The 25706-nt window shown below is 43.2% G+C and overlaps 2 protein-coding genes across 5 annotated transcripts in view; both read right to left on the reverse strand.

Annotated features, from left to right (window-relative positions):
• Nucleotides 1-1450: 1450 nt before the first annotated feature.
• Nucleotides 1451-2492, reverse strand: LOC121626243 (C-C motif chemokine 4 homolog). The gene is made up of 3 exons (XM_041964606.1): nucleotides 2300-2492; nucleotides 2087-2198; nucleotides 1451-1800 (listed from the first exon to the last, which is right to left on the reverse strand). Exons 1-3 carry the CDS (start codon nucleotides 2367-2369, stop codon nucleotides 1707-1709), a joined length of 276 nt encoding a protein of 91 aa, XP_041820540.1. The 5' UTR covers nucleotides 2370-2492; the 3' UTR covers nucleotides 1451-1706.
• An 885-nt stretch (nucleotides 2493-3377) lies between these two features.
• Nucleotides 3378-25706, reverse strand: part of tbc1d14 (TBC1 domain family, member 14) — a 35983-nt gene continuing 13654 nt past the window's right edge. For all 4 annotated transcript variants that reach the window (XM_041964604.1, XM_041964603.1, XM_041964602.1 and 1 more), the window contains 11 exons: nucleotides 16281-16405; nucleotides 14994-15076; nucleotides 14602-14719; nucleotides 13304-13410; nucleotides 11316-11396; nucleotides 11074-11162; nucleotides 10740-10811; nucleotides 8920-9048; nucleotides 7848-7957; nucleotides 6517-6775; nucleotides 3378-6426 (listed from right to left, as the gene is read on the reverse strand). In XM_041964604.1, coding sequence (XP_041820538.1) covers nucleotides 6370-6426; nucleotides 6517-6775; nucleotides 7848-7957; nucleotides 8920-9048; nucleotides 10740-10811; nucleotides 11074-11162; nucleotides 11316-11396; nucleotides 13304-13410; nucleotides 14602-14719; nucleotides 14994-15076; nucleotides 16281-16405 — 1230 coding nt within the window. In that variant the 3' untranslated portion in view covers nucleotides 3378-6369. The remainder of the gene's footprint in view (nucleotides 6427-6516; nucleotides 6776-7847; nucleotides 7958-8919; nucleotides 9049-10739; nucleotides 10812-11073; nucleotides 11163-11315; nucleotides 11397-13303; nucleotides 13411-14601; nucleotides 14720-14993; nucleotides 15077-16280; nucleotides 16406-25706) is intronic.

Genomic DNA, 25706 nt, shown 5'->3' on the forward strand with positions numbered 1-25706 from the left:
ATTGAAATACAGATATTTTAAACTAACTGTACATATTACATGAACTGTTGATGGAATATAAACATAGCACAAAAAGTAAGGACATTTGTGTTTGGTAGTTTATTTCTTTGTTGTAAAAATGCTTCTTGGCAATAAATCTTATACAGCTGGAAAACCTTGGCAAATTTTTTCATGGGCGCAACCGACATACTCAGCTCTACTGCTCATCCCACAAATGAATGGTCCTTACAAATGCAGCACTATTTAAAACAGAAATAAACAGGCTTCCCAACCGTATAAGATTTATTGCCAGGAAGCACTGTTACAACAAAGAAATAATCTACCACTCTCCACTGCATGCTTCCATTCTCTGATTAAAGTTCACTGTCGGCTCGTCAAACACATCATAGAGCATGAGCGAACAGCAGGCCTGTCTGCTTCCCACTTGTAAGCGATGAATATGGGCGCAGGATGTATCACCACATTGTGTGTTTCACAGTCTTACGCGTGGTTATCGACTTTCAAGTTGTGCATCACATACTATAAAACATGTCAAAGTAAGACAATAATATTATTTCAGTGCAGCCCAACAGAATGTAATCACATTGAGTGCTACAGGTATTCAGTAATAGAAATCTAAACATGCTAAAGTGGGTTTTTATTTCTTCCTGAATATATATAATGAATATTTTTTGCAAATAGTCCAAGTTCAGTACAGATATATTCAGGCAGTCTATAGTTTGGCTACCTGTAGTCACATCTAGGCTATTTATCCTTACATTTAGGTCATTCACTTTATTTTTTAGCCTGTGTAATATCCATATTTGCACTGGATTCCTTGATTAGCTTCAACTGAAGCAGCATATCCTCATTTTCAGACGTTCACTGGCGGCATAAAGCAGCAGTCATCTTTACACGAAAGAGGAAAACCAGGCACTTCCGTTCAGCGCGAACATATTGGTCATCGGTAATTGGCCAAGTGAGGTGAAAGCTGCTCAGGAAAGAGTGCAGCAGCTATCTAGAGGCCGTGCATGCTTACTGGAGTTAGGATGGAGAAAAGGTGGAATTTCAGCACGTCTGCCAGCTAATTTGAAATGATAAAACAGCTTTCATTCCCTCCAGCTTCCTCCTGTAGCTGTTTTTTCCATGCCTGATTCTCCAGTGCTAGCAGATAATAGCAGTGTTGGAAGGGTGTATCGGGCCCTTTGTACTGCTGTTCTCCAGTGGGCACCTATTTTTGGTATTGACTGACTTGTTCAGAGCAGGTCACAGAGTATGTGATAATTTGGCATCACCACATGTGGACCCATTAAAGAACATGCTGTTTCCTCTAATAAGCAATGTCTAAAAATTGGTTTATTCGCCTTTTTAAAATATCAAATTAAATAGAAAAATTAGTCATATGGAGAATGAAGTGGTAAAGTGAAGACTCAGGAGATTGCTCGCCGGCTTGGAAGGAAGAGACAAAGCAAAGTTTTCACAACGTTCTTTATTTTCATGAGCTTTATGCTGTATGATATGTTGGCTGATACAAAGCATCCAAAAGAAAAGGCAAAAAAACGAGAGAAGTCGGTCAGTGTGGCAATGCAAGCTCAAAAAGACTCCACTTGGAGACTAAATATTGTATCATATTTGCACACAAACATCAAAATCATGACTGTGTGGGAACATGCGTTTCATTATATGTGACTGGATAAAGCAACGAAAGCCTCTGACTTTGAAGAAGTTTAAAGGGACTCCATGTCCAGACTTTTCATGATGTTCTCCACCCAGGAGAGATTAGGATCTGCACAGATGGGATGAGACTTTCGTGAAACCAGACTGGAAGAGAGAGGGGGAAATGTTGTTATAATGGTCTTTTTTCTCATTTTTTCTTTATTAAAGAATAAAAAGTAGAAAGTAGAACTTAGGAAATGTGCACCAAAATTAAGATTAACTGCATCAAAAATGAATTATATATAAAAAAAAAAACAAGATTTATGCAATACGCTTTATATACACATAGTGTGCAGGATGTGTAAAATGTGTGTTTTTGGTTTTTTGGTTTTTTTTTAAGTCCATAATACTCATCCACGTTATTAAAGTAAACTCATTTTTCAGCACTTACATGACTCCAGTCTTCGGGCAGCGGTCATCAGTCATGTAATATGACTTGATGAAGCTCTTTTTCATTCTTCTCGGGTAGAATCTGAAGCAGCAGTTGTCGGGACCGATCGCATCTGAGGAAAGGAGCGTGAGGTAAAATATTACCAGGCTGCTCTGAGGAGTAAGCCCTCCAGCACAGAAGACGACGAAGGTGTAAAATCTGAGGCTGTCTTACTGTTGCAGATGACCGAGGAAAGCAGCGCAGCTCCCAGGGCGCAGAGCAGAAGGATGTGACTGGTCCTCATGGTGGTCTTCTGGATTCACAGCACGGCCGCTCTTCACCTGCAGTCAAGGGCTTCTAAACAAAAGGTGGTGCGCTGTCACCTTTATCGAGACCAAAAACAGTGTCAGCTGTGTCTCAGAGTGAGGGCGTTTGTGGTTTCAAGGGGACTTGAATTGCATGTGATGGAAATTTTCCACTCAGGTTTTTTTTTTTGAAAGGGTTGAGTGGTAGATCGCAGAGGAAATGCAGCTGTGGTTAGCCCAGAGATGAAGCTCAAAGCATGACGGCGAACCACTTGTTCACAATATTTCTCTGAAAACTGTCAGGTCATCATAAAATAAATGGAGAAACCTAGTAAGACACTGAAAAGAGGAACAGGGGATGGATTTTGTATTTTGCATAGATGCTAGGAACTGGACAATTGTGACCCATACAGTCAGTGAGGGTAACATCTGTCCCTGGGTGTCAATTTCATGTTTTTAAATAAAGATTTGAGAAATATGTTGACTTACACATTGAGTGTTTTCTGTAAGTTATCTTACAGGCTGCGCCTGTGTGTTGTCATCCACACAAACAGTCCCTTAAAGTGGAGACAGATGAAGGTTAAAGTCACTGGACCCCACATTGCCCATAACCCCTGACTCCTCTGCTGACATCATCAGGGTTAATTTGTCAAAACGCTCATACTGTTGCAACCGCAGTTGGTGGAAACCAAAATGTCACAGGTGGCTTCACAGACAGACAGGGACTGAATCCAAATGCAGATGACAAAATGTGCAGTACTGGTGCAAATCAATACATTTAATGACTAAGATGACAAAACAAAGCAAATCAAGCAATCACTAGGCCGGGAAAACACAGGAAGTGAAGCAAAAGATGAAGTTTTCTTGACACTACTTAGACTTGTATTCATTTCCTGGAGACTGAGCCTGCTGTTTTCCAACTGGGGACAAAAAAAAAAAGAGTAATACAACCATTTTCACGCTATTTTCTATTCAAAGTGCACAAAGACAGAGTGAACTGCTTCTGGTTGAATATGTACAGCTCTTTATTTTAATAAAACCATTGTTTATATACATTTCAAGTGAGATACAGCTGCATGGTAACCCTCTGCTGTCTCCATGTTCGCCTATCAGTCCTCTACAGTACGCAGGTCTCTTGAGGAAAAACAAAACGGACGATGCAAAACAAACAGAACCCAAGAAATTACAGTTATCCAGCAAATCAAACAGCGTGTTACAGCTTTTATTCGAATTGAGTTTGATTGAATTTTGTTTTTGACCATTGTGGCTCATGCGGTGCTGCTAGTGTGACAGGAAGCAGGTAGTGTTGGTGAGAGCTGGGAGGGTCACTTCATTCACAGGCCGTCCTTTAATGTAACAACAAACTAGCAATGAACAGATCTCGTATGCTTTACCACATACACACACAAACACACATGAAACACACACACACATCAGCTTGTATTAGCAGCTGGTCACTACTTAAGCACAAAAAAAAAAGAAAAGAAAGGATGGCAACCTGTTAAGACCTGCGAGGAGGACAAAAAGTGATGATGCGAGGCACAACTCAAAGGCTGGCGTGAACGTGCAAAAAGCTTTATTGCAGTCCTGCGGTGTGTCACCACACTGGGGGAGTTGGGGGGGGGGGGTGCATTGAAAAGAGTGAGTCTGCTGCATGGTGCTGAGCTGACGCAGACGCTGAAACACACAGCGACATGATGATTTACAAACGAAAGGCGCTTCCTGTTTTTAAACCCAGAGCATGTGTTACACTTCAGCTGCGGCCCGTTCTCCTTAAAGGCGTTTCAGAAAGTGTGGTCCAGCCTCAGCGGGGACAAGAGGCCAAACGGAGACGTCACTAATATTACAGATCTCGAAATGACGTGAACTCCATCACAAACAAACAATCAGTAGCACAAAACATCGGATGAAGCAGCTTTACAACCAATAACAGGACTGTGTGCACACTGAGCAATGCCGACAGCAGCTTCTTTTGTTTCAAGATTTCAAGAACTCTTCACAGACGTGGACAGCCAATCAGATTACTGCACCTTCGTCTGATCTGACGCACAGCTCTGTGCAAAAAGGGCAAAAAGACATTGAACAAACTGTGTGGGATCAACAGTTCGACGGTGCTTCACCTCAGCTTAGCACTGCTCAGCCCAGCTCATCAGAACACTGCAGGTGATGGAACTTTAACACATTAACCACGGTGTGAATGCGGGGTCGGGCCCTGACAAACCTCGAAGAACAGCGGCCGCAAAGCATGAAAAGGTGACACGTTCGTGGCCAGGTGACCGCTGGCGTGCACTATGTTCTGCATGACAGGAAAAAACAAGACTCTGAAACCAATCATAACCTATTTAAGGTGCCTTTGAGAACTTGGTTTGCCTGGACTGGCGTTAGCTTGGGTCTGTCGCAGACAAAAAGTGATCAGAAATGGGCAAAAACGGGTGAAATCACTGATCTAAACAAGCGGTAGGACAGAAGTGCCACAGATACTCGACAAAGGCTGCGCAGTGCCCTGTAGCTGATTGTCAGGTGGCTCTGCCAGGGCCCGTAGATTAGAGAGCCGATACTATAGGCTTGCTTTTAACAACATCAATTAATCTGATGATTAATTGCCCATCATCCCCATGATAATGTCACTTGATGAAGTCCTCGAATTGATTTTTGTTTTGTTTGACCAGCCATCCAAAACTCAAACATAATTAATTTATTGCCACAAAGGTCAAAGAAAGCAGCAAAGTGAGCAGCTGGAGGAAAGGAATGTTTTGCTTTTCATCTTGAATAATGACTGACAATGATGACATTTATTGTTCCTGTTCTGCCGTGATCATCACATCATCTATAAACATATCAGTATAATAGCCTAGCCTCCTTGAGTATTGTCACCTTTAGTTATCCTGATAATCAAAATCAGAAGTCATCAGGACGATATCAGATATGATTCAAAAGTATGAGTTTGAGTGGGGAGAGGCTCGGCAACAACCCTTCATTTGACTGGAATGAGTCCTGTTTGTGTCCCATTGGCCTTCTGATAAATATTAAATAAATACAAAATTTTAAGACATCAAACTCACACCAAGACATCAGGAATCAACACACTAACAAGCTGAAATGTTGCTCAAACATATCAGGGGCTGCATGTCGTGTGTGTGTGTCTAACAGCAACACGTTACCTCATTATTTACCCCAGTTTCACTGACAAATATACTGTAAAACTCATTTTACAGGCAGCTTATGACCTCTTTTTAGAGGGTTAAATATTTCATTACACACAACGACACGGTGCTCTCAGAGACACCACATTTGTCTTCAGCATGAAGGCTTATGTGCATTTTCATGGATTTTAACCCTCCCGGAGAGCTGATTCTTGGAATGGTTCAGGAAACACGCGACTTAAGAAGACAAAATCAAACTCAGAGACGAGGTGCGGGGACAAAGAGATCGAGACACACAGAGACACAGACGCTAGCTGAGGGTCCGCTTCACATACTTCAACACTGTCATTCGCATTAGTCTTTCCCTGACTAATATTATTAGAGACTGGGGGGGGGGTCATATGTTTTGTTTTTGTCATGAAAACAGCCAAATGTAAAGAAAGGACAAGAGGGAGTGGAGCTAGAAAGACAGCAGAGAATCTAAAGTGGAGGATTTGAGTAGTAACTGGTATCTCTGTGGTTTCCTCTGGATCAGCGTGGTGGGTGGTGTGTGTGGGAGTGTGTGATACATTCTGCCAGCTACACTTTCCAGTCCAGTGCTGGGCCTCTGAGATGAGGAGGGGCGGCGGGAGATAAATAAGGCCTCGTATTCCTTTTCACGCCCCTCATCACCGACAGACCCCCTCCCTACAGGGTCCTGGTTCCAGTGAGAGCAGTGACGCGGCTCTGGAGAGGAGGTTTATCACAGCGGCCTCAACCAGATGATGTTGAACACAGGTCTTTTTCAGGTCCGCCCAGCCTGCTAAGAGTCCTGGTTGGGTCCGTTAGCGTGTGATGGTCTTCCTCTGATCTCAGCTCAGCGCTTCAGCACTGGGCTACCTCGCTCAGGGTCTTTCTGTAGCGCCTGTAGGACCTGAGGAGACGGAGGGAGGTGCATTTTTAAAAAAAAGATGTGACACAGATCAAATCAAACACCCTAAAATGTAAAGCTGCAACACCCTACCTGCGCCCACTTCCTGTTGCGGCTGGTCATGTGGATGGCGGCGATGTGCTGGAAGAGCTGCTCAGCGGGGATGAGGTCGGGCAGGCGGGTGAGGAACTGAGCCATGTGGATGAAGTCCATGCAGGTCAGGACGTCCTGGTAGAGACGCAGCAGGCCCAGCGCCGTGCGGAACAGGAACTCCTCGCTGTCTCTGCAGAACACGTCCCAGACCCGGCACGCCAGGTCCAGAGGCAGCGACTTACTGTACAGAGTGAAGATCCTGCAGGGACAGCCGGAGGGAGGGAGAAGAGAGGGAGCAAAGGCGCACTTAAGATAATTCACTTCAAACGCATGCACACATGAAACAAGCACATGCCTATCTGCAGATATTTTTGCAACTGTGTCTTATCCCTTTACTAGTAATATTAAGAGGAGTCTTTAACGAGGCTAATCACACCCACTGTGAGCGGTGAGTTAGAGATTTCATGTCATGTTATGGTCTAATTTACCTGAACAAATTGCCTTTGAGGGAAAATGCTAGCACAAGTACTGTTAGCCAGCTGACCCGACTTCCCATTCATTATTACCCATCTCTCTCATCAATCCCCAACACGTTTGCAAACACTGGTCACTAGGTGTCACACTAGAGCACCAGGGTCTCAGACCAAAACAAACACTTCCTGTCCAGTCGCTGCTAAACTCAGACTCCATGAAAGATTATACTGACAATATGAAAGAAAAGTGAACACTTTGTTTAATATCACAACATCTGTACAGGTATTGAAAATCATGCTGTCAAGTTGTCTGTTCAATGTGACGTCATATTTCACTGAACGGTCACTGTTAGCTACGTTTTTCAGCATCTCAGGTGTCATTGCAGGAGAATTTTGGGATGGTTGCTGTTTTGTAGATTCAGTTTTAACCAAAACAAAAACAAAAAAACATGGTGCCTAATAATCATTATAATAATTAACAATATCTAAAACCCTCCATAATGAATGCCAATAAAGCAAAAACTGACATACTGCCTGAGCCACTTTCTTTATAAACTGTTTGTGGTGTGAGTGGCTGACATCGACCCCTGCCCACGCTGACAGCCTGTGCTGTTTTCACAGAAACACACCTGCCACTGAAACTGTGACAGGCTCAATGTGAGCAAAGTGTCACCTTTCTAGAGAACCACATGTGACACGTTTCTGACAGGATGGAGAGAAAAAAAAGTGACATATTGGCTAAGCAAGTAACCCTGTATTAAGAATATGGGGATATATGCAATAAATGTTTTGGCTTTTAAGAAGAAGAAACGAGGCAGATTGGAGGAAACAACACAGAACATAAAAAAAAAGACTCACCAGTCGATTAAATAAATATCAGGAGTCAAGTTGTTTTTCTTGAAATGTGCAAAAAGCTTTGGTAGATTTTCTTCAAAGAACACTTCAAATGCCGAAAAGTAAGTCAACATCTGCAGAGAGAGGAGAAGGTGGTCTTACAGACTAACATACACACAGAAGACAGTGTCTTTAATGAGCCGGGCAGCGAGTCATCTGTGGACGTGGTCGAGTGATTTCTGCGGTGTCAGAGAAGTCTGCAACAAAACACACCACACAGCGCTGCTGTATCCACGGCTGGGGGCTACTTTATGGTATCAAAATGCAGCGAAAGTCAAAGAGAAGCCTGAAAATGTGTAACTAATATTATTCATTGTTTGAGTCGTTAAAAAAATACCAACATAATCTGGTTCAAGCTTTTTAAATGTGAATATTTGCCTCATTCGTTGAAATTTATTTTGCTTTCCCTGACCAGCAGTTCAAAACGAGACATTTGAAGTCGTTGGGACACAGAGTTGCCAGTTTTCACTATTTTCCTGGCATTTTATTAATCAAATGATTAATCGAGAAAATAACTGACAAATGAATTAACAATGAAAACAATCATTAGTTGCAGCATTGATTAAAGTGATGCTCTCAGATGAAGAGCAGCTGTGTAAAAATAGAAAGAATAGGAATTGTTTAACATGTACTGAATGAAATATCCTTTTCCAACAAATACTGTATAAACACTCTGTCACATGGTATAAATACACTGTCAAGATCCTCAAATATCAATCAGACCACTTTGTGACAACCTTGTTGTGCTATATTTGTTTTTAATAATGTATCTGGAGGGACATACTATATTATCTTCTAAGTGTTGTTATATTCTTGGTGTGACCACTTGACTGTGACATCGACAGAGTGAAATAAATTTTGAGCATATTTGACTGATGAAGACCGAGTGGGGAAGAAACCTTTTTTCAGTCCACCTGATCTAAAAAAAAAATGACAGGATGTCTTTCTGTGCAAATATATTGTTCCCAAGGTCAAGAAAGAATTCTCCAAGTGTGTGTGTGTGTGAGTGGGTGTGTGTGTGTGTGTGTGTACTGACAAGGCTGTGGTCGACTCTGAAGAAGGCCATCTGACAGGGCTTGTTGAGCAGGTTTGCAAAAGCTATAAAGGCATCAGCTGTGTCCAGGTTGAGGATCAGCACTGCTGCGATGAAAGACATTCCCTGCACCTGAACACACACATGTAGAAAATAAGAAAAAAAAAACTGTTAACAGGCCTTAAAAAATGTGTTAATGTCACTTCCGTCTCTGAATGTGAGGGCAGAGGACATCAACACCTGTTAAAGGGGAACTTTGCACCACACCATCACTGACACTGCTGCTTATTTTAAAACACTCTATTGAATCTTATATAAATAATTTAGCTTCAGTCTGGATATTCAAGCAAGGAGAGATGGAACGCTGACGCAGACAGATGCAAAGAACAAAACAACTGAAGTCCTGCACTCAGCAGTAAATGCATACACTGTGTGTGTGGAGCAGCTCATGGGTTGGGGTCAGTGCAGGAAGTCACAGTCATTTCTACAAAGTACACGGGGCTGCGGTGATGAGCAGCACAACAAACCGCAGCAGCAGCAGGCACAATGAGGCTCTGACGACTTACAGCAGCGCATGAGCTCAATGTAAGAGCGCAGCATGATGTCCAAAACATCACCAAGGAGCTTTCTGAACGCTGCAGGTTAATCAGGGAGAGTCCACGGCAGTTCCATTTTTTATACTGATAAGTTCATGCTTCAATCTCCGAGGTCTGATTTTAAAATGTAAGATTTAAAACAGATACAAGCATCACAAGGGGCGTCAGGACTTAAGTGCAAGTCTGAGAATATCCTGACAGTGACGAGTCACATTGTTAGCAACTCTCCTCAGAGGGAAGCAGAGGGTGGATGGAAGGAAAAGATGTGGAGGTTTGCTAACGGTAAATGGACCCTGGACACTGTAGGGCTGCACTGAATATGGGGTAGGTTGTGGTGATCCTATGATTGGATGACTCATGATGTGTGGAGCGTAATACGTGCTGAAACAGTGATGGCTTGAAGGAATAAAATACATCTGCAAATAAGAATTTCATGTCACCTGACAATGGAAAAATTTTAATTCCTGCAGAGTCAGCACTGAGCTTATTAGCGATATGATGGTTTGATCAACTTTATTTCTGCAAGATTTTATTAGCGCATTAGATAAAACCTCACTTTGATTTGACCTGATAATAAATATGCATTCATAGTGGAATTTCCCACTTCAGAGACACGAGCTGCGTCAATGCACATTAGACTCAGTGCAAAGACAGCAGAGCAGAGGAAAGAGCCACGAGTGAGATGCTCCACTCACACCGGCCTGAACGGCAGCGACAGACACTGCAAACACTGTTCTCCTGACCTCAGGGAGGGCCTCAGGATGGAAATGTAGCACAAGTCACACAGGCACAGGAATAGTGTCCACACACTGAGCTTCTTCTGTCTGACAGACAGCTCGCACTCAGTGGAAATCAAAAAATCTGTGATCAAACTTCTACTTAAGACAATACTAGAATATGTAGGAGTTACGTGGGTTAGCTAAGTTTTTTTTTTTAACCTTCATAATATGCAGGTAGTAACGCTGCACAATATCTTAGTCCGTTCACTAATGTACAATATGTTGTGTTATGTTTTTCCCCCAATTTTATATTGACACAAAAACAAAAAACATATCACACACAAAGAGACAAGGGCATCACACATGCATGAACACCCCTACAACAGCCCCCAGTGTTGACCCACTTTACTGACTCTGATCTGTGTTCAATGAGTTCACCACGTGAGGCTTCATGACTGTTTTCTTAAACAACGCACGCGTGCAATGCTGTGTTTTCTGTGTGACTTACGTAGCCAACGTCTGGCCGGTAACAAGTGTATGCTCCCAGAATGCTGTGCAGCACGTCATGATATGGCCCGCCCTGATGATGAAGAAAGAGTGGAGACAATGGAACAAACAGGCCAGAGATGCAGCCCAAATACACACACTGTACCCCAGAAATTTACATCATCATCAGATGCAATGATATCGGAGTGAATGAGCTTCACTGGCTCTTACCAACGGTACCAGGGCAACATCGTGTTAAATTTGAAAGGCTGAATGAGACTCTCAATGAAGACAAACATTTTTTTTATGTACAATTTAAATGATGAGTGTCGTATGTGGTGGCTGCTCTCACTGACCTGCTGGAATATACACAGGTGGGGGAAAGTTCTTGAGATGTCCAGCTTGATCAGCTCCAGGCTCGACTCTCGATCTGATGAACCAGCATCTGGAAGACAGGGCCGACAGTCAGAAACACGAAGGAAGACGAAAAGAAAATTCAAATAAGTGCAGTGAAACCTCGAGTTTAATCCCACTGATTTGTGAGTTCGTATGGCCAACATTAAAGGAAACAGGAAAAGGTTTTCTATTCTGTCTCTACCTTCAGGTTCAGTCTCTGAGGCCGGTGCTGGCGTGGTCTTCCACTTCTCTTTTGCCCGGGCCAGACAGATATTATACAGCTCTGCAGGGACACATAACAGCAGCACAGCACAGTCGATATGAGAGAAAGGGAAGAAGAGAGACGCTGGGTCGAGAACACGATGACTGGACAGAAAGCACTTGAGGTGATAAAAGGATTCAGCTCTTCACATTACTCTGCGGCAGTAACATTAAAGGTCTACCTCCATTTTCAGAAGACATCTATTTTGCTGCAGGCCTGCGCTGTGACCTGCCGCTGCCCTCTAGTGATGAGATTCTGGACCAAAATAATGAGCCTTTCTAAGATGTGACACAGAGCTCTGAACTGGTGGCCTCGACCATGTCCAGTCTCCAACACCAGCAGATCTGGTCATTTACAGAAAATGGAAACTACAGGCCATGCTGAGATGAAAACTGCAGTTTCATACGAATCTCAACATGAATACACACACACACACACACCACTTTGCCTCTTATTGTTCTTCTTTACAACCCCAGTTTTTAAAAAGTTGGGACACTGTAAAAATGTAAACAACTGTTTAGGACGTGTTGCTGAATCAAATTCAGAAGAAGCAAACATTTACAAAAATCAATGAAGCTAATTTGTCTTTGGGGGATGTAAACAAGAAGCCTAATGTTGCCATGGACTGAGTGAGTTAGCTGTGAGCTACAACTTTAGCCGTGCTTATTTTATCCTGTGTACATTTTGGGAAACAGCTCCTTTCAGGTATGCAGATTTAACTATAACCAGTTCCAGTTTCCAGAGACACCATCACTGGATTACTCTGATACTGAAGAAAACCTAAAAACCTGATGATTCTCAGGCAGGTCTGGAATTATAAGGAGCATTTTTTGATGATTTCTAAGTAAAGATTTACCGACATTTATGTGTAATAAACATCAGACACAATCACGTCCTGCAGCCTTGTAAGTTGCAAATCTAGTCGGATTTGACAACAATTTTCTGAAGAAAGTCAGCAGCTAATGGTTTCAAAGTACCCTCATTGTCTTCACTTACTCCCTGCTGTTTTAAACCAGCAGCATGTTGCTCTTTCACTTCGTGCTGTGTCATCACCTCATGTCTCCCTCTGCACCTCACGTTCTTTCTTCCTCCTTACTTTTCATTTGTACACAAACTTCTGTTTTCCATAAGACAAAATATCTGCCAGACTTCATTATTCATAAGTATTAGAAGTAGTGGTGGTAGTTGATAGTACTGTAGCAGTAATGCAAGTAGTAGCAGTAGTAACCTCTAGTACCACTACAAATAGCAAACTCACAAATAGTAGAAATGCTGCTGGGAGCATTAGCAGCAGCAAGAAAACAACTTTATTTAAAATGGATGAACACTGTCACTCAGCTTCTACTTCTGACAGACAGAAAGCTTTGAAGGAGACTCAGCCTCGTGTGTGTGTGTGTGTGTGTGTGTGTGTGTGTGTGTTAATGCACGAGCTGTGCTCCATTTAAAAGGCTGAGTAGTGCAGAGCAGTAAGCAGCAGAGTGCTTATCTGCAAGTAGCCCTGAGGGTGCAGAGGAGCCTTCTCTTTCTAAGTTGGTGCTCCCTTAGCAAGTGGAGAAGGATTTCGCAGTGTGTTTGTGTGTGTGTGTGTGTGTGTGTGCCTGTAATCTCCATCCAGACTCGACAACTCATTGAAATGCTGCTCGGTCCCTCTTGTACTTGGGGAATCACTGGACCGTGCTCCTTCCTAATGGACACACTCTTCCTTCCTCCTTTATCTATCTCACTGCCACTTATTAAATTACAAACCACTGAGACAAATTTCTGCACGTATCTTTGTGTGTGTGTGTGTGTATGTCACACACATCTGTGAATGAGCCAAGAGGCCACACCGATATGTTTTTAAGTGATGAACAAAGCAGTCAGGTATCAGTGCAAATCAGGACATGACAGTCACAGGTTGAGCAGAGTCACAGCACTCCACACTGTACCGTGTGTGATGTTCAGCTCGTTGCCCACAGCCAGGCTCCACACTTTGCCTCTGACACTGGGTGGGATACCCTGCCACCAGAGGTCTCTCACTCGTCGAGATGTGCACCTGCAGGAGGGTTCAATTCGGAAAGAAAAGGTTTAGCACATCAGAGGGGGCTCGATAATTGTGCTTCATGGAGAAAATCATTTATCAACGAGAGCCAGAAGAGGGCAGCCATTTCTTCCACCTCTGCAAAGGACGCGTGCAGGAAATGACTTTCCTTCAGGGTAAAAGTGATCCTGAGCTTGTGTCTTTTATGCCTTTTTAATGTTTACCCCCATATTTCACAATGTTTCTCTTCTAATTCATGGCACTCGATATGTACTGTTGTGGCAAAATAAACAGGGGGAGTTTTTTGGGAATTGGCATCATGTGCATTAAAGGTTTTTTTCAATAAGCAAGATCACATAAACCTAAACTCTTTACACAAGACTGCCCCAATTTTCAAGCTTGGGAAAAAGCTGCTAATCTCAATCCAAGACTTTATACCTATAAGATACAGGAAGTATGACTGTATGAGAGGTAGAACAGAAGCACTGACATGAATTTAAATCAACGTGCCGGAATAAACAGGAGGCAGTTCTGCTTGTAAAACAGGTTGTGTTTTGTTCATCCCATAATAAATCATAATGATCTGTTTGTACTTTGTCCCTGCACTGCTGCTCTACAGCAGCTGTTCACGACATGCTCCTAATATAATGCTGATTGTGGCATCATGTTATGTGCTGGAGAGAACACGATAACTATTCTCCATGTAGGAGACCATTTTGCAGACACTTTAATGGCTGACTGAGATATATATTGACCTTGTAATAAATGTTATGCTTGAGGCAACATACTTATACTTACACGTATTTAACTGAGGGCCTGGCCATTCGGGGCTAATTGCATGCCAGCTTATACAGTATGCACCCTCATATGTTTGCCAAGATTTTTTTAGTGCTCGTCATAAGTTGATCAGTATAAATGAGGGCGTATGTCAGAGCTTTTGCAAAGCGTAATGGACAGTGATGATGATGATTTTATGAGATATGGGATTCAGCAGTTTCCATCCATCACATCATTTGATTTCTAAGATATTTGCTGAGTCATTGAGGGCCGCTGACTGTATTTAATCGGACACAAAGCGCTTACCAAAGGAACCTGGCTGCTTTTCAACTTTTACTTTCCACTTAAGTTGTTTTCTCTGTGGAAAACACTTAGAACATCAGTCATGTTTATCAATGTGATCTCGTCAGAGGTCGTATTTGTACTCACACTGTACTCCAGTTAGGTAAGATCTCTTGGTTCCAGGTCTGGGCGGCTGTGCCAATGCTCTCCTCGAGCTTACACCGATCCTCCAGCTGCTTCCTTCTCTTCTGAGCCTCCTTCAATTCTGCGAAGAGAGGGCAAGTTAATAGAAAAGGAGGAAAGCAGGCTGAACACAGACAGAGAGAGTCCGTTCAGTCCTGTAGCAGTGTGCCAAGCTTTAGTGAAAGCTGGAGGAAAGATAAATTGCAGGTGTTGGTTAAGGCAGGAAGGATCAGAGTACATTGCTATCGAGCTTTAAAGATTCCACCTTGCAGCTGTGGCAGATCCCAGTGCTGCAGCTGAATGCTCTGGAAGACAATAGTAAGAGGAACCTTAATTACTCTGTCACATGATCTCACCTCTCTTCTTGGCCTGGGCCACCATCTCTTCATACTGCTGTCTGTGTTTCTGGGCCTCCTCGGCTGGCTTGGCAGGCAGATTACTGTAACGGACAAACATCAACGCAAAGGGAAATGGGTTAGAGGCTCGCCTTGTATTATTCATATGGAGCAGGCTCATGTGGTATAAAGAGTGGAAAACATACACAGACAGAGGAAAATGACTTTGGTCGAGTTACTAAATAGTCGCAACTCAAGGCCCATTTGTAGTTTTTCTTGAGATTTCGATAGCACTGAATCCCTAACGTGCCCAGAACAAATGGAAACATCTACAATCTAGAAGAAAAACTTGTGCTGCGGAAAATCCTCTCATATGAGTGAAAGCTCCAGAACAGCTACTAAATGACCCTTGGAGGAAGATAGATTTATCAAATGGAAACAGTAGTAGACAAAACAGTTCACTCAAGGTGCATTTATGACCTTTTTCTGGACCTTTCAGCCACATGTCACTGTTCTGTGTTCCGCTGATGAACCCTGCGAAGTGGCTGAAAGCTCCAGAAAAAGATAGTAAGTAGACTTTTATTGGGTCTCTCATCAGGGTTAATGTGACAAACTAAACTACTCTTCTTCTACAAGCATAAATAGATGATGCACTCTAATTTTACTAAGTCAATAACACCTTAAGTGTGACAGTGTGTCCACTTTTCCAGATTATTTCTACCAGTAGGGGGAGACAGTACAGAAGGAGAAGATGTGGGAGATTGCATGCAGCACAAGGCCAGAGCAGCAGCTGAACTCAGTTTTGCTAGTCATGGTGTTAGAGTAAACTTCCTTGTGTTCAAAACAAGGAAATTTGTCTAAATCTTGTTACTGTTTTCATTCGTCATGTTCCCCAGCAGAAGTGCTAATCGTGCAGCTGAGCAGCACCACTGAATGAAGGATGAGGTCCAGCATATGTCTGTCTGTTAACAAAATGTAAAATACAAAAAAAAAAAGGCAGGGTAATGGAGCCAGGCTGCTGGAGGGCTATTAAACTTTCAGCAGCACTTCTCTTTCAGCGTCTGTGATACAAACAGGGCCACGGCGAGAGCTGGGACAATGCTGAATGAAGTCTAATGGCCCAGCAGAGGAAGGAGTACCGATACAGAAGGAATGAGGGGAAGATGAAGATAGAAAGACAACAGACAAGGCTTTATTGTCTCATAAGCACGCTCTACTGGCAGTGAGGAGAATGAAAAATGTGGGGTAGTCCCACAACCCAAAGATCTAAGGCTGTGTGTGTGTGTGTGTGTATGTGTGTGTACATACGCAGGTCTGTCCTCCAGTATAAGTGCGGTGGTGGAGAGGGGTTCAAAGTCCAGGTTTTTCCTCACACTCTGCCTGGGAGACGTCGGGTTGCCAGGTCCAGCTCTGCCAGTCTTTGTTTCATATTCCTGACAACAAGCGGAGTTTTAATTACAACAGTGTTACGGGGGAAACCAACTCGTCTTCGACATCAGTTTCACTTGGGCTATATTTAGTTTCACGCTGCTGGCAGACAAAATGAAGAATGGAGTGAGGGTAATTAAAATTAGTATTCCATGTCGAAGGATGAATACGACACGCATGCGGCTCCAAAGCCAGAAAAAAAACTGCCACGAGGGTCACAGCTGACCTCAAGACTAATGCTGTGGTCAGACACAAACAGCTCGGATTCACTGCATATAGCTTAAAAATCTTGTTAAGTGACATGTTCCTGTTGTGTCGGCAGATAATTTTGCCTATTTTAAGTAACATCTTCCCCATTTTATAGCTTTTTTTACCTGTTGTTGAGAGCTGAGTTTTTGCACTGTTAATGAGTGGGCAGAGGAAAAGGAAGGAGATGAGAGAGATGACTTGCATGTGTACATTGAGCTGCACAGGAACACTGAGAAATGTCTTCACAACCTAGCGACTATGCTCTTTTGGCCCCTGAGCATGTGTCAGCTGGTGTCTAATGAGTCTGCTCCACCACTGGGAGTGTGACACAGGCCTATAGAAAGAGCAGGCCATGTGACTTTAAGTCTGTTACAGCTAAGGCCTCAGAGCAGTTTAACAAAAGGTCAACTATCAGCTGACTTACAGGTTTGTGTATGGGTGTGTGTGTGTGTGTAGTAGCAGCTCTGAGCTTAAATCCAGGAGTAAGCATTAAGGGAGCTGCTTGGGCACAAACAGTTCAGGGAAGCCCTCTAGAGAAGACAGAAGATACTACATTGTCTCACTAGTTCATTAGGAAGCTACTGTAAATAGGGCAAGTGCACACACCCACACACCCACACACACACACACAGCATGTCCAAAATGCCCTCCAATGTGCGTCGAGCTGGTTAATAATGCAGGCCGAGGACTGCGAGCAATCAGCTTAACACTATGCTGCCACAGGAACGCTCACATTGATCAGTAGAGGCCACAATACAGACAGGAAAATCTATTGCTGCAGTAGGAGTGTGTGAGTGTGCATGCTCTGCCCATGTTATTAATCTGTCTTTGTGCTGCTCTCCACTGACACTGAGGGACAAATAAAGGTAATTTAGACTAATTGAATTTTTGCTTGAGAAGCAGGGCAGGACATCGCAGGACAAAAGTAGAAGGAGAGACATCAAAAGACATAAAGTCACCATGAATTAAATATAATAACCATAACTTTTACTCACAGAGCAGGTAAGAACGCTAAATTCTTTACAGGATTAAACGTCATGAAACATAAGAAAAATCTTGTGCCAGATGCCCCATCTTAGTTTTCACAGACAATCTGACATTGTGGAACATAAGTTTATTTTCATGTTTAATTATATTTAGACAAGAGGGTGGAGCTGAGGAGGAAACACATTGCTACGCCTCTGTCCTGATTGGATCTGACTGACAGCCCGAGCACACGTCAATCACAATTACCCTGCAGCAAACCCTGCTTTATCATCTGTTTATCTCTAAATTGGACGATAATTCACAAAATGAACATCATGCTGTTTTGAAGAATTTCTTAACACACATTAACTATGCAGATGACACAATAGTAGCAGACATGATAAGAAACTGCCATGAATCAGCCTACAGGGCTGCAGTTGGGGCTCTAGTGGAGTGGTAGGAAGCAAAAAAAAAAGAAGAAGAAAGCTAAGACCAAAGAAAGGAAGGGGAGTAAACATCCTATTTGCACATAGCAGGGAAGATGCTTATGTGCAAATGAAATGAAAGAAAAGAAATAAGAGGAGCAGAGTGATGTGAAAGAGGTGAGATGAGGAGGCAGACAACAGAAAAGCCTCAGAGCAGCATGAGTAAAGCGCCTCTTGAGGACTGGGCATCAAGGGAGAGCAGCTGACACGGAAGTCGAATGAAGGGAGATGATGAAGGAACAGGAGGATGAGTGAGGCTGGAAGTGAAGAGGGCTGATGGCAAACTATTTCTCCGCCACTGGAGAGTCGAGCAGATTCACGGATAAGACTGCACTCAGCGCCAGGTTGAGAGTATAGTGCTACACAGAGCGTGAGTCACTATTCTCACGAGTGTGTATTTTCCCCTACTTTTCTTCTTCTTTGCCGTCCATATCCCCATTATCACCTGTCTGCACCTGTCTATCCTTCCCTCTCTCCCCTCTTGTCCCCTCTTTGACAGCACCGTGGTGAGGATTATCACCAGGCTGCAGGTTTGGTCCAAATCACCCTCAGGCTGAGCAAAGGAAAGATTGCAGAGTCTGATACAGATATTTTTAACACACATTTTATCATTTATTTGCATGGCCCAATATCACATACCTTGTCTAAATGGCCTTTATAGGCCCACACCATTAACAGTTCCTAAACCAACCTAAGATCTCTAAAGAGTTTATCTATATGTCCGTGGAAACAGGCGGTGCTAGAAGCATTTTGACAGTGAAACTGCTTGCAGGTGCCAGAAATTTAACTACTGTCGCTGGCAAGCTAACAAGCTCGCTAGGTGGGGACATGCCAGCATCAGGCAGTCACAACAGTCCTCGAGCTAGCTTGTTAGTGGTCAGTTAGGAGGCAACCTGCCATTCAACTGGACTCGCTGGCTCTCAGTTCCCTCAAAGCTTAGAGTTCAACACTACAACAAAAGCAGGCTAAATACAAGTGAGGTAATTATAGTCTATTACAACTTGGATCTTATTTCTGTAGTTTTGGTAAAATTGTGCTCAGACACATTGCAGACAAATATCCCCAGTTTGACCAGATTACCTAAACCACTTCATTTTGAGTTAAAACTCAGTGTGTGTGCCACTCATAATCCCTTATTCCACAAGAACACTGGATGAGCACACAACTGCAGCAACTAGATGGGTCACAGTTCTTTTTCAAACTTCATTTCAAGTTTGGAGCTTTGTTAACAACCTGACTGCACACGTTTCTAGCCCTGTCGTACTTCCTTTAATCTATGTCAAGATGCTGCGTTGCCACATCCCTGCAATGAATTTCTTGCACACTGTGGTTATTACTGGTGGGAGGGCTAGCCAAAAGTCCAAAAAACACACAATATTGTGAAGTAAACTCAAATAGAAAAATACGTGTTCACAAAACACTATTTCTTCTTAAGTGATTAGCTGACCCAGTTTGCCTTTAGTCATTATTGAATAGCTTTGTGTTTTAATGAACAGGTTAAAGGTTAAAGACGTGTGTGTGTGTTCAGAAATAATGGGTGTGTACTCTAGGGAATAGCTGCAGGTCAATAAAAAGGTTAGCCAGAGCTTTGCACGCTGAGAATAGATGGATACTGCAGAGAAAGGGAGGGAGAGGAAGAGCAGAGTGAGGCAGACCAAGGGGGGGGGGGGAAATCTGGCACTCGTTCAGCAGTGATGCAGGTGCTGCCATCAAGGCGAAACACAACAGAGGATGTCTGAAGCCACACTGAGAGGTGTGTATGGGAGGGAAGGTGTATGTGAATGTGATGTGAGAAAACGTGCAGTGCAAATACTGAAGTGAGGGGTGTAAAAGTATTACAAACATGTGAGGCTGCGAAACTAAACTGATAAGCTAAGTTATAAAAACACTAGCAATGGACTGCACATTCCTCTGCCACTCAATGACTAGTCCTACTGGTGAATGAGCACTTAAGCTGACAAAGGCGGGAGCATAGGGGGGGCAGGAAACAGAAGACACATCATCACTTTATTGATTCTTACTCCTGGACCTCTGTTAATCATTTCTAATGCAACAGATTTATCTTGTGTCCTCCGTCACACCAAATGCAAACTAGCCTAGCGCACCTAATGGAAGCTGGCTACAGGTAGGGTAGCAGGGCTGAGGACTCTCCACACCCTCAGATTTTTTTCCATAGTCAAACTTGTTGTCTTGAGCCCCAACCGATGTTGACTCAAGTGACATCACTTGAGGACATTTATCAGACTTCGATTAGCTCTCTCTGGAGACACAAAAGGCTTGTTGTTTTCAAAAACGTGCATTTGTTACTCCTCTATCCTAACTGGCCATAGTGTCACACCACAGCCCTTCCATCTACCTGGGGAGGGACGATTGCTTACTATTGGTCTCAGACTCCTGGAACAAGCATTTGTTCTTGAATCTGATCAAAGCGTGGGGGGTATTGTGTTTTATTCCGCTTTGTGAGAGGCCATTGGGCTGCATAGCTTCAAACCATTATACTTGTGGTACAGATCATGACTCTTCCTGAGCTCAAAGTTTCCAGAAACAGGTGTACAGCTGATCATGTAACACAGCTGAACCATGTGACAAACCACCTGGCTTCTTATTGCTTCCAGTTGCTGAATAAAGTTACAGGAAGACCTGTCTGAAGCTCTGATTATCTAAATGAAAAAACTTTGATTATGTCACACATTTCTCAGTTGTGGTCAGAAACCCCTCCTGTCCCCCTCACATCTAGCGTGGAATTTGACTTTTTCTGTGTATGTGGTGGTTGCTTTTAGCTGCTGGAATAGCAACAGTATCCCATGATAACCTGTCGTCGGGGCAACCTGCTTGGTCACAAGATCTCCAGTTTCCTGGTAGTGGTGTGAGCGCTCTCGGGGTGCCTGGCTGCACTGACTGGCTGGCTGGCTGTCATCATGCTGACTGCTAATGGTCTTTATTCCTTAAAACTACAGACGCTAGGAGGCAACAGTCTGAAGATAATGATTTAAAACTCTACATCAGTGGATCATACCATGTGGCCCTACAAAGTCTCACACAATTATACTTAAGTGCTACTTGGTTGAATGCATGTTACAATCCACTGTCCAGTGTTGCCATGGATTGGTGGGCGCCAAATCCTTGTGACTCCAACACTATTAGCTTTCTCAGTAACGTAAACTGTGAGAGGAAAGGCCGCAGCTGGGTGTTTAGCCTTATTTCACTGAATGCCAATCTCACAACTTTTAACTAGAAACCCCTTGAGGGAATCCCAAAATATTTCCCAGTGCCAATCGACACGGACCAAAGTGTGAATGAGTCAGATGGCGTCTGTGTGGTTGGCAGTATGTAGGTGTGTGGAAGCTACTGCAGGACAGGATCCATGTTCACCAATCAGAACTGTTTTTTTTGTTTTTTTACAGACAGCTACATAAATTAGAATTATCGCCTCATGATGCTGTTAATTAGTCAAGTTGCAGTTTACGTCTGTCCAGACTTATAATATATGAAGTGAAGACTTTGAAGGTATTAAGTGCATTTTTGGTGTGTGATTCCAGTGAATAATTTCCAGTGAGAAAACTGCTGTCTTCACTTGGGAGTACAGAGGACTGAGCTCCATCACATGGTGCAACAACAATCACCTGAAGCTCAATATCAGCAGAACCAATGAGCCTGTGGTGACTACAACGCTTCAAACATGGAGCATCGAGCTGCAAAGACACCCTCACACACCTTCAACCTGGCAGCACAGGAGATCTACACAATCACCACAGTTTCAATTCGGGCTCCCAAGATTAGTGTCACCAATTAAGTATCAGACCAAATGTGAAATATGGTCACAAACTCCCCATTTGTTCCTGAATTATGTTGTTGACAATTAAGTTGACCTTTGACCTTTTGACAGCTGTCACTGTAATGGAGGCATAAAAAGCAATGTCAATACCAGCAAACTCAAACAAAGTGACCTTTAAAATTGACACAAATTTTACACATGTCCCTTAGAAATCTGGAGTAATCTATTTGTGAGGCAGGCTTACTCCTCGCTCTGTGACAGCCAACACATTTACCGTAACACTAACACTGAGGAAAACACTCACATCCTTCCTAAGGTACTAATGGTGCCTCTACGCTGCAGCCAAGAATCTTTCTTTCTCTTTCAGGGAGATCTAGAGCCACTGTTCTAACCACATCATTCATGGAAACAAAGCAGCTTGTTTCTATACACTTACAACTAAATAATTTATTTTGCATCCCTGGATAAATTAACAACCACATTCATTAATGAAGGTCATGCAAATGCTTCGGTCACAATGTTATCACATCTGGTTATTCATAGCAACAGAAAACTGCAAATGACGGCTATTCAAGATCTAATAAAATATTGTTGAGGTAATTAAAGATTCAGTATGTGAATGAGTGCTTTTTGGCACACAGCGGCTGACACTCTGACAGCTGAATTACAGTTTCCACAGAGCATGTTAGTGAGGCTGTAATGATCTGGCAGCTTTGTTCAGACAAAACGAAGAAAATGTACAATATCCTGACAAACAGATGGAGCCACAAGCGCTGGAACCAAATGCTCAGTTATAATCCGGTGCTTTTTTCATCCACGCATGTCCCACCAATTCAGTCTGCCCAATGAGCTCTGTGTCTCTTAAACTGCATCAGTGATAACAGCAGGAAGGAATCCCATGACATGCTTCAAAAAGCCAAAATAGCAAAGAGAAACTGTCATGCTGCTGCACGTGCTTTTGTTGTTTTAAAGTTAACATTATAGGTCCAGCTACATGGGATTAAGACGGGGCATCTCCTGAGCGGACATCAGTCCATGAACACAAGCAGCAAAGCAAACGTTTTCATCTTTCTAGAGACAAGAGACATCCTGACTATCATCATCCTGCTCCCCACCACAAAGCACAGAGCAACAACAAGCTGAAAGAGGCTATTATGTGAAATCCGAGCCATCCTCTTCCTCCGCTGCCTCGTTCACGCTCTGACTACCAATGCCCTCTGATTCTGCCAGACAAGAGAGAGAGACAGTGGGTCACCGAGCTCACCCGCTTGTCCTCGCCGTGCAAATGCTCACTCACCATGAACGCTGCAGTTCCTTACAGACGGCCAGTCCTCCGGTGGGGGTTTGTTTCCAAAACCCTAGCCTAGCGTCATTGCTGCTCCCGAGGGCTCACTCCTGGCAACAGGGCACCCAGGAGCGAGGAGCAGAGGAGGAGGTGGAAAAGGAGGGCAGAGGGACAGTCAAGCTGCCGACGGAGGGACACACCCCGCATTGGAAACGATGCAGCAGCAGCATGATACCCCTCTATCCCCCCTGCCCTCCCCCCCTCTCTCTCTCTCTCTCTCTCTCTCTCAACAGTGACGCTACACTGAGCGGGTCTGCATCAGGTCCATTGCTGCTGCTGTGTGTGTGTGCGTGAATGTCAGCAAATCAGCACCACCGTGTGTTATTAGTCACCATCGCCGCACTGAGAGGAGCTCTGCACTCCGCTGTGCCCTGGCAGCCGTTCTAATCAACCCCAGAGTAATGGATCAGGTTTCGGCCAATCAGCCTTCTGCTCTCTTAATCCAGTTGGGTCCCAACAATCAGCTGCAGCTAAAGTGCCGATACAAGTCCCACATCCTGGGCACTGGGACAATTGCTCCCTTGCTGCCTGCTTATTGGATGATTCTCACTATACACAGGTACAGTGATTGCCAGACAACACAGATTTGTGGGAGATGTGCAGCGTTTAAAAGAAGCAAACATTTCCCATTTATGAGCAAACACTTTTAAGTAAATTTAAAGTATTCAGTTCTCTTGCCAAGATGCAACTGTTTTTCTCTGATAAATACTGGAAAGGCTTTTCAATTGATAATAGGGTTAGAAACATGACAATGCAATATATACTGTGAAATTCACTTTGTCGACCATTTGGTTAAATGCTTATACCTTTGAACTATCTTGGTATATTCAGCCATTGTGGACAATTTTACAAATAAATGAGCTGGACTTGGATTTTTTAAAAGATTTTTGCATGAACGTCATGAATTACCCTCATTTTTCAGGTAATGGATTAGCCAAAAATAAACATTTCTGGTTATTTTATCCATAAACATTTCATTTCTTTGTAGCTGTCCCACCATTAATTTATGTTTTCATGCATTTTGCAATCAAAATCTAAAGTTTTTCAAGGCCGTAACTCAGTTTCCCTGGTAACACCCGAGGGTCTGACCACTGAAACACCTGGAGTAATCCTTATCATCACATCTACTTCTTTTGGAAACATTCGCAATCCCTACTCCAGTAAATAGGATGCACTTTACAACTTGGCAACAAGAGATATTTCTAGTCCACTCCGCTCACAGAAGGAAGATTAAATATAATTTGACAGCATGTTGAACAACAAGATGAGCCAGCAAACCATGTGTACTGTCAGCCAGTACACAATAATGGGTTGTGACATGATCGCTTATGTGATATAAAGCATGAGTAAATTGAGGGGCAGTGTACTTCTTGCAGCTTGTGTGTTGAGGACGAGGCGCTGAAGGACTACACTACTCTCCTGTAACGTTTAAGCATCACCTTATACTTTGCATTGCTGGTTTTGGACAACAAATTTGGTTAAATGACAGTTAAAAACAGCCCTGAGACTCCTCAGGCTAGATGTGATTTCATCAATATTGCCCACTCCTAGTGTTGTCAACCAGAGACAAACCTATTTTCTGTTTTGCGGTAGTTTCTATAGCTCTGGTTAGAAACTGAAAACGAAGGTTGCACGATTTCAGTATGATGATGTGGTACAGTAGACCGTTTAGTGGGCTGCTTGTGGGAGTGCTCCACATGTGCCACTACTAGCCCAGCTTTATGAGGGGGAGGCCAGAATGATGGACAGAGGTACTGCAGGCTTTACCAGTTCAATTTAAGACTTTTTAAATCACTCATCTGTACATGGTAAGGACAGTCTAATTCAGACTTTTATTCTACATGTTAATCAGATTTCACTGTTGACATCATCATCATCCAGAATTTCAGAAGATGTTTAGTGCCCTGTGATAGTCTAAATGCTGCTTAAACCATACTTTATGAATAAAACACTTTATGGCATCAAAATTGCTTCAAGACATGGAATATCAGCACAAAACATTAGCCATCAGGAGCTTCAGCATGTGTATGTGTATGCATAACTCTCCATATTAGCTTTCAAAAGCCCTCATTTATTTTAATCTAGAAGGGCTTTAAATGACTTAACATTAAAATTCTAACTCCTGCTGGGAATATTGTGCGATTTTAATTCAGCTTCCCCATCCCGGTAACTCAGACGTGTCTGGGCTGCCACACAATGTGATTTAGAAGCTCAGCAGGTTATAGAACAATTACTTTCTTCAGCAGGCAGCAATTCACTGTGACCAGACATCATGCTGAGGCCTCCAGATATGCTGGGGCACCAAGTCCCCAGACTCACAGCAACACAAAGTGGTGTAAATTAGAATATAAAACTTCATTCACAGTGGTGCCTTCAAAGGGGGAAAAGCCGCTGGTGGAAATGGCACACAGTGTGTTTCATAGGAGCTAAACAATAACCTACGCAAATAAGGCATCCCACACACAAACACACACACACACACACAC

The sequence above is a fragment of the Chelmon rostratus genome, chromosome 23 (genome assembly GCF_017976325.1).
Source record: "Chelmon rostratus isolate fCheRos1 chromosome 23, fCheRos1.pri, whole genome shotgun sequence".
NCBI classification, from domain to species: domain Eukaryota; kingdom Metazoa; phylum Chordata; class Actinopteri; order Chaetodontiformes; family Chaetodontidae; genus Chelmon; species Chelmon rostratus.